Genomic DNA, 18,348 nt, shown 5'->3' on the forward strand with positions numbered 1-18,348 from the left:
CAGCAGTTCAGTACAGTTGGGAACACAGCCTTACTGACCAGAGGTAACCTTGATGATGTCACCATTAGTCACTGATGTTGCGCTCACAGCAGCTCTTTCAACAGTGGTTCTCATCCTGGAAAGTTGCATCTTAGCACCATCCAGGTTGAAAACTATTAATCCCCAGACATAGATTATGGCATGGGACAGATCAACGGACAGGTGAGGGATATTGTTTTTTATTTATTTCTTCTTACAGGCGACGAGGGATTAAGTGAAATTAGATGTTAGGTGAGTATAACTGTGTTTGCCATGGGCTTGATGTCACATGACAATACAAAGGTGACATCAACCCCACAATTATGAACCCCACTTGCCACCACTACAATGCAAGTGGTAAGAGCTGGGCAAAATGCCTGAATAGGTGTATCTAATAGATGTGCCTTTCTAAGCAGCTGTCGGCTGCTATTTTTAGGCTTGGGGAAGCCCTTACCAGTTTGATAATACCAGCCCCCAGCTGTCTGCTTTAGCAAGGCTGGTTGTCAAAAATAGGGGGGACCCCACACCGTTTTTTAAGATGACAGAGCGACAAACACCAGGTGTTTAGGCAGCCAATTACAGTAATGCTGCACCAAAGATGGTGCTGGCATTACTGTCATTGGCTGCAAATAAAACAGGTCACTAGATTATACAGAAGCGAATAGCAAATTACTCACCTAGTAACGAATAGTGCTGAATATATTCGCTCATCACTAGTTACTATCTGTGAAAAGCTTGGTCTGCACAAATCTTTTCGACTGAAGGTAGACTTGTACAGATCAGTGGAGAACTAAATTAGATTTTTCCCCTGTATGTCAGCTCCATTAGATTCCAGGAACATGGGATCAATATAATAGAATTGTAGCTACTATACAACCATGTTAACATTTAGTTTAGGGTGGTAATATGGTACTTCTAGTAATCTCAATAATCTACCAAATCATAATATGATGATTCTGTGAGTGATTGGGAGAAGGTGCTGTGGTCAAATGAGACAAAAATTGAGCTCTTTGGCATTAACTCAAGTTGCCGTGTATGAAGGAAAATAAATGCTGCCTATTACCCAAAGAACACCGTCCCCACTGCCAAGCATGGAGGAGGAAACATTATGCTTTGGGGGTGTCTGTCTACTAAGGGCACAGGACTACTTCATCGCATCAATGGAAGAATGGATGGAGTCATGTACCGTAAAATTCTGAGTGACAACCTAATTCGCTCCACCATGACATTAAAAATCGGTTGTGGCTGGGTCTTGCAGCAAGACAATGACCCAAAACATATAGCCAAGGCAACAACGGAGTAGCTCAAAAAGAAACACATTAAGGTCATGGAGTGGCCTAGCTAGTCTCAAGACCTTAATCCCATAGAAAACTTATGGAAGGAGTTGGAGCTCCGAGTTGCCAAGCAACAGCCTCAAAATCTTAATGATTTAGAGATGATCTGCAAAGAGAAGTGGACCAAAATTCCTCCTGACATGTGAGCAAACATCACCATCAACTACAAAAAGAGTCTGACTGCTGAGCTTGCCAACAAGTGTTTTGCCACCAAGTATTAAGTCTTGTTTGCCAGAGGGATCAAATACTTATTTCTCATTGCAAAATGCAAATACATTTACTGTATATAATTTATACAATGTGATTGTCTGGATTTTATTTTTTATATTCTATTTCTCAATGTTAAAATTAACCTACCCTTAAAATTCTTGACTGTTCATGTCTTTGTCAGTGGGCAAACGTATAAAATCAGCAAGGAATCACACACTTATTTTCCCCACTGTATATATATACACACATATTTTTTTAGAGATTGACTGGATTGAATGCAAGTGTCACATGGTTGAATCATATCACACCCAATGGGTAGTAAAAATAACATCCATTAGCTGTAATGGTGACTTGGGACTCCTGACAGTTTACAAATAGTAAAAAACAGAGATGATGCTTTCTGTTTATTCTTACTTTATGTTTAGAGTTGGATTATACACCAACTATGTGATCTTAATTTTATATATTTTTACAGAGATAATAAAAACTGTTTGATCAAATTGTGTTACTTTCTTTATATAGTTTTTTTCCCTTTTAAAGGGAATCTGTCACCATGTTTTGCTATGTAATCTGAGAGCATCATAATGAAGGAGCAGAGACACTGATCATAGGGATGTGTTTTGCTGTTTCCTTACAATCAGTATTTTATTAGCAGGAGATTATAACTATATTTCAAGCTGCCTTTTGCATCCTAGTCCAACCGAGCACTAATTAGCATCTCTCTGTCACTTTACAATGTACACAGCTCTAATGTGGGTGGGTTATACACAGCTCAACATCCCAGCTCTGCTAGATCTGCAGGAGAGAAAACTGTGACTCTATCATAACTGCTGCACCCAGAAAACTAAGTGACATATCCCGGGAATCAGCTTCTTTGTCCCTACATCATGCTGAGCTCAGATTAGATAGCAAAAGCCTGCTGACTAGGGTTGAGCGACTTTTACTTTTATAGGATCGGGTCGGGTTTCACGAAACCCAACTTTCACAAAAGTCGGGTCGAGTGAAATCGGCCGATCCTATAGAAAAGTCGGGGTCGGGGTCGGCCGAAACACGAAACCCAATGCAGTGCAATGGGATACTATGGTTCCCAGGGTCTGAAGGAGAGGAAACTCTCCTTCAGGCCCTGGGATCCATATTTAAGTGTAAAATGAAGAATAAAAATAAAAAATATTGCTATACTTACCCTCTGACGCGCCCTGGTACTAACCGGCAGCCTTCCTTCCTTAGAATCAGCGCATGAAGGACCTTAGATGACGTCGCGGCTTGTGATTGGTCGCGCGACCACCCATGTGACCGTTCACGCGACCAATCACAAGCCGCGACGTCACCGAAGGTCCTTCAAGCGCTGATTATTAGGAAGGAAGGCTGCCGGAAAGAAGCAGGGAGGTCGCACGACCAATCACAAGCTGCGACGTCATCTAAGGTCCTTCACGCGCTGATTCTAAGGAAGGAAGGCTGCCGGTTAGTACCAGGGCGCGTCAGAGGGTAAGTATAGCAATATTTTTTATTTTAATTCTTTATTTTACACTTAAATATGGATTCCGATACCGATTTCCGATATTGCAAACATATCGGAACTCGGTATCGGAATTCCGATACCAGATTCAGAAGATCGCCGACCTCATGGCCGACCCCACAAAGGGGTCGGGTCGGGTTTCATGAAACCCGACTTTGCCAAAAGTCGGCGACTTCTGAAAATGGCCGACCCGTTTCGCTCAACCCTACTGCTGACTGATTCTCTTTAAATGTAATTGGTACTTTTATTATTCATGATAATGTATTGGTATGTTGATATATAATGGCTAATCTATGCTAAGCGATAATTAATGACTTTTATCAAAAGGAAGATACAAGAGAAATCACATTATATTGGGTATGCCATGGGTTTTCTTAAACTTGACGGAGAGTCTAAAAACTGTAACTTCTGCCAATTAGCTGAAGGAAGAGGCGGTGGCTTTTCAATAAACCCCACAAGGGTGCAAGCATGGGTGTAATGCTGCCGTTCTCCTATCTTTCTGTCCTACAGTGTACGAAAAGAGGTTAAAGTGAAAAAGTATTTAACCCTTGTATGCTAGTACAGGCAGTGGGAGGAGTGAGCAAAGGAAACAGCACCAGGGAGAGCATCCAATTTTCAACACTCAATACTTTTTTACCACAGAATGCACAGTATATTTATCTCCTCTTCCCACAATCGCATACAAGATTTCTCTCGCGTATCAACCCTACTCTGGAACCCTCTACCACAACACATCAGACTCTCGCCTACCATCGAAACCTTCAAAAAGAACCTGAAGACCCACCTCTTCAGGCAAGCCTACAACCTGCAGTAACCACCGATCAACCAAACCGCTGTATGACCATCTCTACCCTCACCTACTGTATCCTCACCCATCCCTTGTAGATTGTGAGCCTTCGCGGGTAGGGTCCTCATTCCTCCTGTACCAGTTATGACTTGTATTGTTTAAGATTACTGTACTTGTTTTTATTATGTATACCCCTCCTCACATGTAAAGCGCCATGGAATAAATGGCGCTATAACAATAAATAATAATAATAATAATAATAATAATAATATGTGTTACAATTATATTTATTAATGAATGTAAAAATGAATATTGCCGAATAACTGAATGTTATATACAAAAATTGTTTTCTCTACCAGATATTGTAATGCATGAAAATGAAATATTTATTTTTGCCTCCTACAAAAGCGCTTGTCATAATTCTAAAATACTTTTCTTTTTAAATGTCTGGCTGCTGACAGCTAAGCCAAGCTATAATAGTCACTGTCAAAGTCTCACTTCCATTGATCAAAAGAAGGTTGCCTTGTATTATAAATAAAAAAACAACCAAAAAAGTTAAAAAAAAAGCTGGTAATTTGTGCCAACAAAGTACATTTTGTTTTTGGATAAAACTAACAAACATCAAAGTCTTAAAGTGGTTTATTCAATTATAGAAGAAATGAATTAATATAGGACCTTAGCAAACAGCAATTTTAAGTAGAAAATATTATTTTTACTATACCTGCATTGTTTGTGGAGATGTTAATTACGGCAAACTGCTTGGTGTACATGCTGAAATCAGAAACTCCATTCACGGACTCCACTCGGATGGTGTAATTCATATGCGGCAACAAGTTGACCAATGTAACGGTCCGTTCGACTAATCCAATCTGTTGAGGAACGTAGCCAATGCTGCTCCCACAAGGCTCACACTGCTGAAAGACGATGGAACAACGATCACAGAAGATGTTGTAGGTGAGATCACCCCTGCCTCCAGTGTCCAAAGGTGGATTCCATTCTAAAACCAGTGTTGTTTGCTTCATTAGGTAAATCAGGTGCCTTGGTGCAGAAGGTGGTCCTAGAAGGACAAAGAGACAAGTTAGGCCTGCTCTTACACGGAAGATTTTTTGTCATATGTTTATGTCTTCTCCTTGAGCATTTTTTACAGGGAACTGTTAACGTGAGCCTGCTGTCAGTCAGTGCCGGGGCCACGGTCACAGTCGCTGCTCGCTATATACAGAGATATATTGCAGAATATATCTAGCTTTTTTAATGGATTAGCCACTTTCTCTTATTAGTGCATATTTATTCACAGGCTGATCAACACTTCTGTCAGTAAAATGGCTGAAGATGAAGCAGCATGTGACAAAACTAGTCCATCAGTCTCCCATGTGAGGTTTAACCCCTTAATGACAGCCAATATGTCTTTTAACTGACCTGAGATATAAGAGAATAGCCATAAAAGTGACAATCCAGCAGCTGTCCACTGTACACTATAGCTGAAAATTTGCTGCGTTAGCCACGATCAGTGTTTGCACCCTCCAAATCTGTTTAACTCCTTAGATGCTGCTGTCAATAGTGACTACATCATTATAAATGGTTAACAGACTGTGGGGGCTTCCTCTTTGTCCAAGCTTGTGCCCTCAGATCATGATTTTGTGGTCCTGATGTTTGCCATGGCAATTCACAACCAAATAGTGGCCTTACAGTCTGACGGCTGTAGTAATCTGTCCAGAAGTTAGAGGCATTTAGGTGGTAAAAATGCACATTTTCATTTCTGTCATGCCGCTTTGCATTAATTCCTGTAAAGCACCTGAAGGGTTAATAAACTACCTTACAGCAGCTTTCAATTTGTCTAGTAGTGCTGTTTTGAAAATGGTATCATGTTTGGGGGTTTCCCAATATATAGGACCCCTAAGTCACTTCAAACATGGATAAGTCCCTAAAAAAATAAATTTTGTTAATTTCCTTGAAAAAATGAAAAATTGCTGCTACATTTTTAAACCTCCTAAAATGCTAACAAAATAAAATAACATTTTACAAATGGTAATGATGTAAAGCAAACATGAGGGAAATGTTATTTATTAATGTTTTCCTGTGGTATGGCTATCTGGATTAAATGATAATCATTCAAATTTAGAAAATTGCTAATTTAACATTTTTCTCAAATTTTTGAAATTTTTAATAAATAAACACAAAACATATTGACCTAAATTTACCATTATCATAAAGTATAATGTGTCATGAAAAAATAGTCTCAAAATCACGGGGATTTGTTGAAGCGTTGCAGAGTTATTACCACATAAAGTGACACTGGTCAGATTTCAAAAATTTGGCTCCTTCACTAAGGGGTTCAAGAAGCTTTCCAAAGAACAGTTTTTATGACTGGAGGAAGCTGATGGAGTTGTTTGGTCAAATGCTCCGTCATTAATAGCCATTTATTGGACCCAAATTCTGGTCAGTCTGGGAGGAAAATTGCACATATAAGAAAAAGGTGGCCGACCTCATTACCTGAGTATCCGTCAGTGAGCTTGTTCTGATGGCTTGTTTTGTAACCCTTATCTCTTTTACGGAGCTTGAATGAGCTGATTTATGACATAAAAATTCTTAGAAAAAAGTTCCCAGAAGATTATTATTATTATTATTATTATTCCCACAATACCTAAATATCAAATGGAACCAATCAAGGACAGCATAAGGATCACATGATAGAGAAAACACCGCCCATTATAATACAAAAATCTTACATTTAGGAATGAGCAAACCTGTGGAAGTTTAGATTCTTGTACCCGACCCGACCTTTACTCCAAAGTTCGGTTCGGGTGCTAGAACTGAACCTGAACTTGAACTAGAACACAAACCCCATTGAAAACAATGCAGACCTGAAGTTTAGATCAGGAAAAAAATTCTCTCGCTCTCCCTCTCTCTTTCTCCTCCCTCTCTCTCCGGACTTCCCCTGGAACTCCAAACATTGCTACGGACTTTGATAGAAAGTCCCTGTTCAGCGTTTAGCACAGGACACTAGCTGACCAGTACGAACGCCAAACATTTAAGCTTAAATTATCTTATCTCTAGTTAAATTTTAAAAAAGGTAAGAAAAAAAGCAATATAAATGGAAAGATAGACAAGAAAACAAACAAAATATCAACAGAGGATACAGCATGGAAGCACAAGGTAAGTACTGTAAGCAATGTTGACACTTGGGCAAAGAAACATAATTTGTTGGTAGATGTTCACTCCATCTGTGAATTTGCCCTTTTTGAAGCCAAAAACTTAAAGGAAATCTGTCAACAGGTTTTTGCTATGTAATTTGAGGACAGAATGAGGTGTGGGTTGAGACAATGATTTTGGAAATGAATCATTAATAAGGCTGTGTACTGGTTTTTCAATACAGTAAATGTTTTATCACCAGGACATTATCATTGACAGGACTACAGCTTGGGTGAGTCCTGGTTCAACCACACCCCCTTCTCTGATAAGCATATCACTGTCAATAGACAATGTTCAAACAAGGCAGTGTTGTGGGAGGAGTTAACTTTCTGAGCTCTACTACATGCTACATCTAAAAACACTGATTCTGTTGCAACTGCTGCACCCAGTAAGCTAAGTGATACATTGTTGGAATCAGAGGTTCTTTTCCTGTATTATGCTGCTCTTAGATGAGGTAGCAAAAACTTGGTGACAGATTCCCTTTAAGAGCGGAAAATAGTTTCATGATAAGCAATAAAATATTAGCAGAAAAAGACAAAATAAAAAAAATTGTTATCATGATTCCATCCCTCTGTGTGTGACAGCTCAGCTGCTCTATAGGAAGGGGGTGTGCTGAACTGCCAGTATTGTGAGTGAGAGCCCAATTACCCAATCTGAGGCTGGGGTGTGCTGGACTATTGCTATTATAATAGACAGCACATCTGCCCAATCTGGCCAGGTCTAGATGGTCTTCCAGGTGTCACCCGTTATGACTAGGATGACTGCAATATGACTGGGAAGCATGCAATATAGTGTAAGATGTTTACAATGTGTAGAAGTAAAAATAACATCAATTGTACCTGAAAACTGTAAATCTAAAAAAGAAGTTGTGGTATAATGATGAAAAAAGATAAATGTGAGGATAACAATTTTATGATTTAAATATTATAGGAACTCTGGTTTAGTAGAAACATTCCCCTGCCAAATAATTAACAGATCATCAATGTATCTGCCATACCAGAGGACACAATTAAGAGATAGATTAGTGACCAAGGACAGAAAACTCTCCTCCCAATCTGACATGACCAAATTGGCTAGAAAGGGTGAATACTTGGCACCTATAGAAATTTCTCTACAATGTAAGAACTGCTAGTCATGAGATGGCCGGAAGGAGCGCAAAGCTGGCTGGGGGACCCGCCCCCATGCGCCATTTGATCTGGGCGGCAATTAGATGGAGCAGTGACATATAAGACCCAACTCTGACCGTAATCCACACAGCCCCCCGAGGAAGCTCAGTACGTGAAATGCGCATCGGGGCTTATTGGTGGACATACCCAGCACTGAACCACACATGGGTAAGCAAAACCTACGCCACTTTATTAGATATAGTTTTTTACTGATTGGGCTAAGTGCAATATGGGTGGGAAAGTATAGGAGAGGATGGCTGGCCTTTACTTTTTATTGGCAACTATTTATTAGTCCAGGATATGATTATCTTTACCCACCCCCATATCCCACAAGCTTTTGTTGTATGCCCTATACCATTTAGCATTACATTATGAGCTGTTTTGTATTGCACCTTTACACTTTTTAGTGTGGGTTCTTTTTGGCTGTGGTTGTCCATCGTTTCATTTACCGACCCTCATCACTTACAGTATATTGTTTGTTTATTGTTAATTATTTTGTTTTGTTAATAAAGTTTACATTTTTTACATGAAATTGATGATGTTATGTCTATTCATGGGGCATCATGCTCTTTTTAAAGCTATAGGATTATATATATGTGGGAGTTTGCCCCTCCTCCTCCCCCTTGAGTGCTATGGGCACTTTTTGTAGAAGAGACTGGTACACATTTGAATGTATCAGCAACGTCGGCTCTTGTTATATCATAAAAAAACAAGAAAGGGTTCCACAAGCCTTCAAACAGAACCTACTCCAGTAATGATATATCATGTGGGTTGGACCTAGACCCTATGAACTTTGGGCAATACATACATGTTTTTCAAAATTAGCTCTTCTGCTAATAATCTACTTGGTTTTTGGTTAGAACCTAAAATGTTAATGCATCTATATACTTTAGAATGTTTGGCTGGGAGGTATCTCGCCTGACTTTCCCATACAGAACAATGCTCACTATGCCAAATGCTACTGAGTTCTCTAAGAAAGAGCCAGTGCCAAACTCCACTGGTGGCAGCTTGCCTCTTAGAGAACAAGGAGTAGTGGTCTAAACTCCTACAAGCTGGATTGTTTTCTTTTCCGACATCCTTTACAGAGGGAGAGTTGCTGGCCCCCATGCACAATAAACTGTTAGCTGACATTAGAACAAAGTGTATGGGGTCCTTATTACCTTCATTGATTAATTTTCTGATCTGAATTTGAAAAATGAATGCCTTATGAGTAAGTTTTATATAACAGTAGCAAATAGGTTGCTAAATAGGACTGTAGTAAATAGAATATTTTCTTTTCCATGTTTCAAAGTAATGCAATTATTTTAATCACTGCATTTATTAGCAGGGATATTTTGCTAATAATATACACAATTGTGTTACTGTTTTAATTAGTGTATAATAATTATAAATTTGCAAGTGACAATGAGACTTTTTTAAACTCACAGATTTAAAATAATTTTTGTATGAACATTTCCATTTCATATCACACAGCATTTACAACAGGAAACCAGTCATTTGCTTAAAAGGGTTGTCCGGTCTAAAATTAAAACTCAGTCACTCTATGTTATGGGCAACTGTGGTCAAGTGTGCCATATAAATATTAATAGGCAGAACCCGCCTACCGGGTGCAGCCACTTGATTACGACTTCCACAGGATGGGGCGTGGCCGACCTCACTACACATTCATTAAGTGAAGTCACGCTCACTAGACAGGTTTTGCACGGGAATATGTACAGTGCCTTGCAAAAGTATTCGGCTCCCTGGAACTTTTCAACCTTTTCCCACATATCATGCTTCAAACATAAAGAAACCAAATGTAAATTTTTGGTGAAGAATCAACAAGTGGAACTCAATTGTGAAGATGAACGAAATTTATTGGTTATATTAAATGTTTGTGGAAATTCAAAAACTGAAAAGTGGGGCGTGCGATATTATTCAGACCCTTTACTTTCAGTGCAGCAAACTCACCCCAGAAGTTCATTGTAGATCTCTGAATGATCCATTGTTCTCCTAAATGCCTAATGATGATAAATATAATCCACCTGTGTGTAATCAAGCCTCCATATAAATGCACCTGCTCTGTGATAGTCTCAGGGTTCTGTTTGAAGCACAGAGAGCATCATGAGGAACAAGGAACACCACAGGCAGGTCCGTGATACTGTTGTGGAGAAGTTTAAAGCTGGATTTGGATGCAAAATGATTTCCAAAACTTTAAACATCCTAAGGAGAACTGTGCAAGCGATCATATTGAAATGGAAGGAGTATCATACCACTGCAAATCTACCAAGACCCGGCCATCCCTCTAAACTTTCATCTCAAATAAGGAGAAGACTGATCAGAGATGCAGCAAAGAGGCCCATGATCAATCTGAATGAACTGCAGAGATCTACAGCTGAGGTGGGACAGTCTGTCCATAGGACAGCAATTAGTTGTGCATTGCACAAATCTGGTCTTTATGGAAGAGTGGCAAGAAGAAAGCCATTTCTCAAAGATATCCATAAAAGTGTTGTTTAAAGTTTGCAACAAGCCACCTGGGAGACACACCAAACATGTGGAAGAAGGTGCTCTGGTCCGATGAAACCAAAATCGAATTTTTTGGCAGCAATGCCAAAGGATATGTTTTGCATAAAAGCAACACAGCTCATCACCCTGAATGCACCATCCCCAATGTCAAACATGGTGGTGACAGCATCATGGTTTGGGTCTGCTTTTCTTCAGCAGGGACAGGGAAGGTGGTTAAAATTGATAGGAAGATGGATGGAGCCAAATACAGGACCATTCTTGAAGAAAACCTGTTGGAGTCTGCAAAAGACCTGAGACTGGAACGGAGATTTGTCTTCCAACAGGACAATGATCCCAAACATAAAGCAAAATCTACAATGGAATGGTTCACAAATAAACGTATCCAGGTGTTAGAATGGCCAAGTCAAAGTCCAGACCTCAATCCCATTGAGAATCTGTGGAAAGAGCTGAAAACTGCTGTTCACAAACGAGCTCCATCAAACTTCACTGAGCTCGAGCTGTTTGCCAAGGAAGAATGGGCAAGAATTTTAGTCTCTCGATGTACAAAACTGATAGAGACATACCCCAAGTGACTTGCAGCTGTAATCGCAGCAAAAGGTGGCGCAACAAAGTATTAAGGTAAAGGGGCCGAATAATATTGCACCCCCCACTTTTCAGTTTTTGAATTTCCACAAAAATTTAAAATAACCAATAAATTTCATTCAATTTCACAATTGTATTCCACTTGCTGATTCTTCACCAAAAATTTACATTTGGTATCTTTATGTTTGAAGCATGATATGTGGGAAAAGATTGAAAAGTTCCAGGGAGGCAAATACTTTCACATGGCACTGTATATTGCATATGTGACCACCATTCCCAGGACAGACAAAAGCTAATCCTTACAGATCATGGTGGGTGCGGTGAGAGGTTTCACAGTTGTGCAGTCACACAGAGTGACTGCAGACGTTTTATTTTAGTCAGGTCAACACTTTTAAATGAAATGAAAGCATTGCAAGACGATTGGTGATTATCCAGGTGTAAGGTTCACCTTGGCAAAGTACGGTTTAGAACACTTTGATGCCACTGATATACTGTATATATACTAAAATATAAGCCAACCCAAGTAAAAGCCGAGGCACCTAAATTTGCCATGAAAAAATTTGAAAACTTATTGACTTGAGTATAAGATGGGCATAAAAAAAGTTATTTTAGCTCACCCAACAGGGATCCACAAGCGATACAGACATCCGAGCAAGGAAAAACATCCAGCCCAGGACGTGGTAGAAGCACAAAGAGTTCGGTAATCCAGCTCCAGGAAAAAGGGAAAATTCTAATGTATTAAAATCCAATAAACTTTATTGAAACAAATCTATAAAATTGTTGATCCCAATAAGTGGCTGGGCATAGGGTCACATATCAGCCCTCACTGAATGCGTTTCGAACACAGACGTGTTCTTAGTCTTCAGCAGAGGGCTGATATGTGTTAGGAGTCGAGTTTCCTCTGCTGCACAGGAGGAATCTCGATCCGTGTGTGCTGCGGTCTCCCATTCTGCATCGGCAGTGGGGTCTGCTCAGCGGAGGCGTCGCTCCCAGCGTCTTGCTGGGACTGATTCTGTGCAGAGGGTTACTACTACCTTTTCTGGCTCTCCTGTTGTACCCTGCACTGATCTGCGGCGAGCAGGCTTCTCTGGGACTAAGTCCTTATTTTCACACACTGAGCATGCCCAGGGCAAGATCTCCCGTTGGAGATCAGGGGTCACATGCTCAGGTACTGCAGCACATTCCATTCCAGGAAGGTCCTGAAAGGGCAAAACTTAGGTAGCAGCTTCCTGTGCTGCAAGTATATAAACTGCGCATGACCGCACGACCATGCGCTAGTATTGTCTTGATAATATGTGTGTGTGTTGTGAGTGAAAGTCGCTCTTTAAAATACCCTCCCAATTGAATGACTGTTCGCGGAAGGTGTATGTTTGCTATATAGCGCCCGACTTATCCAACAGCACGTTACACACATAACAGCGTCTAGTTGCTGTGACCGCCTGTACGGCGCCGTGCGCTTCCTCTGCGCTTTCCTTACCCAAGCCTGGGTGGTTAGTGGCGTCCATCAGTGCGGCACTGCATGCACTCTCGTGCCTTTATATACTATTTTAATCGTTTCCTTACACACCCAGTTGCGGTGTTGTGCCAGCAAGTGGTCTAATCGGACTTCAATCCTGTGTTGGGGTTGTGTTCGCTGACTTCTTGCTCGCGCTCTATGTGCGGTACCGCGGTCCTGTGACTCAACAGGATCGCTTCCTTCACGCAGGGTGAAGTTAACCCGTGCGTGTATACTTATAGTACCGCCATATAGTCCATCTTACTAGCAGCAGGGTTTCTACCTGCACGGTGGACCTCGGACTGCGAACGCACCTAGTTTCATATCATCTATACTTGGTGCGTACCGCCAGTCCTTAACAATATGTGACCCTATGCCCAACCACTTATTGGGATCGACAATTTTATGGATTTGTTTCAATAAAGTTTATTGGATTTTAATACATTAGAATTTTCCCTTTTTCCTGGAGCTGGATTACCGAACTCTATAAGATGGGCATGCATTGTCCCTTCATCCCTATCCTGGTATGCATGGCTACTAGTGATGAGCGAGTGTACTCCTTGCTCGGCTTTTCCCGAGCACGCTGGGGTGACCTCCGAGAATTTATGACTGCTCGGAGATTTAGTTTTCATCTCGGCAGCTGAATGATTTACAGCTACTAGCCAGGCTGAGTACATGTGGGGGTTGCCTGGATGCTAGGGAATCCCCACATGTAATCAAGCAGGCTAGTAGCTGGAAATCATTCAGCTGGGGAGATGAAAACTAAATCTCCTAGCAGTCACAAATACGTGGAGGTCACCCGAGCGTGCTCGGGAAAACCCGAGCAATGAGTACACGCGCTCATCACTATTGGCTACCCATCCCTGTCCTTGCATGCATTGCGCTCTGTCCCTGTATGCATGGCTCCTTATCTCTGTCCATGTATGCATGGCTCCCCATCCCTGTCCTCGTATGCATGGCTCCCCATCCCTGTATGCATCGCTCCTTACTAGTGATGAGCGAGTATACTCGTTGCTCGTGTTTTCCCAAGCATGCTCTGGTGTCCTCCGAGTATTTTGGCATGCTCAGAGATTTAGTTTTTGTCAACGCAGCTGCATGATTTGCAGTTGCTAGACAGCGAGAATACATGTGGGGATTCCCTAACAAACAGGCAACCCCCACATGTATTCCAGCTGTCTAGAAACGGCAAATCATGCAGCTGCATCTACAAAAACTAAATCTCCGAGCATGCCAAAATACTCGGAGACCACCCGAGCAACGAGTATACTCGCTCATCACTACTTCTTGTACCCGTCCTTGTATGCATGGCTCCTTATCTCCTATCCTTGTATGCATGGTTCCTATAAAAAATGAAAAATAAAAACTTATCCTTCTTACCTTCCCTGCACGCACTCGCTGCATCTCGTTCCGGCCAGCAGCTCTTCCTGCCGAGCGAACACTTGTCCCCGCTCATTAAGGTAATAAATATTCACTTCACACCTACGGGGGTGGAGAGACATGAATATTCATTACCTAAATGAGTGGGGGACATGTGATCGCTTGACAAGAAGAGCTGCTGGCACCGTCCGGAATGAGATGCAGCAAGCACGCGCAGAGTAGGTAAGTAGGATACATGCTAGAAGCCAGCGGCTGCGGCTGTAACTGTGCACTATAAGAAAAATGAATATTCACTGCCAGCACAGTGAATATTATTTTCTCTTTAGCAGTGGGCACAGGCTTTAGCTGCAGCCACTAGCTCCTGCCTCTGTGCCCCACTGCTCCACTGGTCCCCCTCCCCCACTGTCTTTCTGGGAGAATGACTCGTGTATAAGCTGAGGAGGCTGTTTTCAGCACAAAAATTTGCTGAAAACACGGCTTATAAATGAGTATATATGGTATATGAATCTTTATTAGCATACACCTTCACCCTATATATACTGCTTCCTTGCTGTATAGTTTGCATCGCCCTTTGTGCCTCGGTGAAGATTACAATAGAAGAATCAAGAAAGGTCATTCCTTTGACTGGAACTTTTAAAGTTGAATAGTTACAGCGGACAGCATGCGCAATATTTCATTCGTTACATCTGATAATGACAGAGATTGTAGTTTCATAGTTAAACTTTAGGGCTCAGCACATGGTTTCTTTAGCTTAATTTCACAGTGATACAGATTCGGCACCCGCATGTCACAACTTGACATCCCTAGCAATCAACCAATAGTGGCAACTGTCTTTGATGCTCCCATGAGGCAAGATTTAGACTCCCCTCTCTAAACTCCTTCACTAGATCAGCAACAATCAGTAACTCTTACAGAGTGAAGCGCTCAAACACACAGCAATCTCTGGACTCTTCTCTAGCAGTATTGCTCCACCAATGCTCTCTTAGGCTGGTTTCACATTTGCGTTTAAATCCGCAGCGTTTTAAACGCATCCGCAAGTGGTGGAAAAAACGCATATAAATGTGTATAAATGCAGCGTTTTTTAGACGCATGTGTTGTCGCATGCGGTTAAAAAAACGCCATGTTTGTACGCGTTTACATGCGTTTTTTCCTGCGTTTGCGTTTTTGGTGCGCATGAAGAGAAATTTCCCAAGAAAAAAAATCAAGATAACCAGACACCGCCAATGGGACTGTGTGAATTTGCTCTTGGAAGTTAAGATATCATTCTTTATTCGTGGCAGTGTTCTTAGACAAAATTTTGTGTGAGCCCATTCCATTAGATAAAAAGCAACCCCACATGATAATGGTCTTAGGATGTTTTTTCTATTGGCAAGACACAGGATTCATAGTAATGATCACCTTTTCTTCTTTGACAACGATTTCGTTAGATGTCCCAAACAATCTGAAAGGAGTTTCATTTAAGAAAATAACTTTATATCCTGTACCCTGCACTCAAATCCTTGTACTTTCTTCAGAATGTCAGCTCGTCCTTGATGTTTTTCTCAAATTGGCTTCTTTGCTTTCTTTCTTTCTACCAGGCCAGCTTCCAAATACTTCTGCTTCACTGTGTGCAGATGCAATGACACCTACCTGCTGTCATTCCTGAGCAAGCTATGCTCTGGTGTTAAACCAAACCTGTATTTGAATGTGTAATGCAGTGACCCCTGTGACAGCTAGGGGGCGCTGTGAGTGCTCCTTGGGATGTGCATGGAGGCATATCTATTGTGATAATCGTGGTGAAACCTGACTGGCTGTGTTGTGAATGGCCGATATGTGTTGCAGAGGGAGTCTGTGTGGTAAGTCTGATGCAATGTTGTTGTTCTGGGACCTGTAGTCCCTCAAGAGTGTTTATATGTATGCTGTAGTTGTAAGGGAGACTTACTAGGCTAGTTGTGTGAGATGGGTGGGACAAACTAGCTGTTAGGGCTAGCGGAACGCACCAAATAATAAGATAGATTAAGGTGCGTTCGCAGCCGGGTCCACCGTGCAGAGATGGAACCTGCTGCCAAGTAATGACGGACTATATGGTGGTACAATATGAATACACACACGGGTTAACTTCACCCTGTGTGAAGGAAGCGGACCCTGTTGCGTCACAGGGCCGCAGTACCGCACACAAGAGCGCAAGCAAGGAGTCACCAAGCTCAGTCCCAAGACTTTGGATCCGAGTCCGACTAAACTACTTGCGCTCGACACCGCTAATGGGGTGTCAGCGTAATTATAAAAGATGCACGAGAGTGCATGCGGTGCCGCGAACAGTCATCCAATAGGGAGGGGATTGTAATGAACGACTTTCACTCACAACACACTCACGTTTACAAATGTACACTAGCGCATGGCCGTGCGGTCATGCGCAGCTTATATAGCTGTAGCACATTCAGGACCTTCCAATAAAGGACCAATGGGAACCGCTGCAGCATCTGAGCATGTGACCCTCGATCTCCAATGGGAGATCTCACCCTGGGCATACTCAGACGGGAAAAAGCAGGACTTAGATCCAAAAAGCGTCTGCTCGCCGCTGCCCAGCACTGGCTTCAATGGCTTCAATGGCAGAAGCAGGCAAAGCAGCAGTAATCCTATGCACAGAGTCAGACTGAGCAAGATGATGGGAACGACGTCTCCGCTGAGCAGACTCCACTGCGGCTGGAGAAGAATGGGAGACCGCAGCAGAGATGGTTCGAGATTCCCCCTGTGCAGAGGCGGGAACTTGACACCTAACACTAGCCACACATCCACACTCCCACCCAGGGGAGTAGTTATGGGTATATAATGTGACCAGGGTGTAGGTCACATGTTCCCCTGTGGTTCCAGTGGAAGGTCCTGGAGAGCCTGTGTGTTGGGAGGTCCTGGGAGTAGGATCGGATCCCTGAATAGCACACTGAACAACCTGTGTTGGATTTCCTGGGAGTAGGAATCCTGAAGAGCATGTGGTGGGGCTTTGGACCTGGTGGCCTGGAGTGTTGGACAGAGGTCCTGAATAGCACCTGGATGGGTCACATGCTGGTGTTTTGGATTTCCTGGGAGTAGGAGTCCTGAATAGCACACTGAACAACCTGTATTGGATTTCCTGGGAGTAGGAGTCCTGAAGAGCACATGGTGGGACTTTGGACTTGCTAGTGGCCTGGGGTGTTGGTCTGACATCCTGAATAGCATCTGGACAGGTCATATGCCTGGGGTATTGGTCTGACGTCCTGAATAGCACCTGGAAAGGTTATATGCCTGGGGTGTTGGACGAGGTCCTGAATAGTACCTGGACAGGTCATATGCCTGGGGTGTTGGACAAGGTCCTGAATAGCACCTGGACAGGTTACATGTGCGGTTCATGTGAGTAGGAGATGCCAGTGTGTTGGATTTCCTGGGAGTAGGAATCCCGAGTAGCACACTGGGCAACCTGTGTTGGAAGACCTGGAGGAGGCTTCCTGAAGAGCACATGCTGGTGTGTTGGGAGGTCCTGGGAGTAGGACCGGATCCCTGAATAGCGCACAGAAAGACTATGATTCTGGATGGTCTATGTGGGGGAAGCTACCGTCCTTCGGTGGGTCTGGACTGACTAAGATATGCCGCCCAGGCAAGTTGGTGATCCCTGTGAGGCAGCTTTCCCAGAGGAGTGGACTGACAAGGAGTCAGCAGGTGGAGCAGGAGCTCCAGTCAGGTACCTATACAGACTATTGGTGCTTGTGATGTTCCATGAACTGTGTGGTCTCCCACGGTGACTGAACGGAGTGAGGTTCGGCGTGTTTAGAGACAGCGACCCAGTGTCATATGCACTGTATGTGACTTGGGACATTGGTGAACTGTACGGCATACGGACACCCATGGTAACTGGGCGAAGTGAGAGGTCCAGCATGTTTAGTGTCCGTGAGTCAAAGCCGTATATGACGTGTACAAGATAAAGCTGCAAGTTAATATCACCAGTTGGTGCCTATTGTGTTCTATGGAATGTATAATATGAACTGTGCATAACCCGGTTTATGACAATTTAATAAACCGTATGGACTGTTTTGTGTTCAAAAATCGTGCCTGACTACGTTAATCCCGTGCCAAGCAAGTGTCCCCCAATACACTTAGTGAGAGCAATCTTACAAATGCTTATTAGGAGATGATTCTGGAGCTTGCTGCAGTTTCTTGGT

General features: G+C 42.4%; 1 protein-coding gene across 1 annotated transcript in view; it reads right to left on the reverse strand.

The window, feature by feature from the left end:
- The window catches only part of EPHA10 (EPH receptor A10), a 1,463,996-nt gene that overhangs the window by 794,073 nt on the left and 651,575 nt on the right, over window positions 1-18,348 (reverse strand). The window contains exon 5 of the mRNA XM_069756914.1: window positions 4,587-4,922. Coding sequence (XP_069613015.1) covers window positions 4,587-4,922 — 336 coding nt within the window. The remainder of the gene's footprint in view (window positions 1-4,586; window positions 4,923-18,348) is intronic.

This window comes from Ranitomeya imitator, chromosome 3, assembly GCF_032444005.1.
Source record: "Ranitomeya imitator isolate aRanImi1 chromosome 3, aRanImi1.pri, whole genome shotgun sequence".
Classification (NCBI taxonomy): domain Eukaryota; kingdom Metazoa; phylum Chordata; class Amphibia; order Anura; family Dendrobatidae; genus Ranitomeya; species Ranitomeya imitator.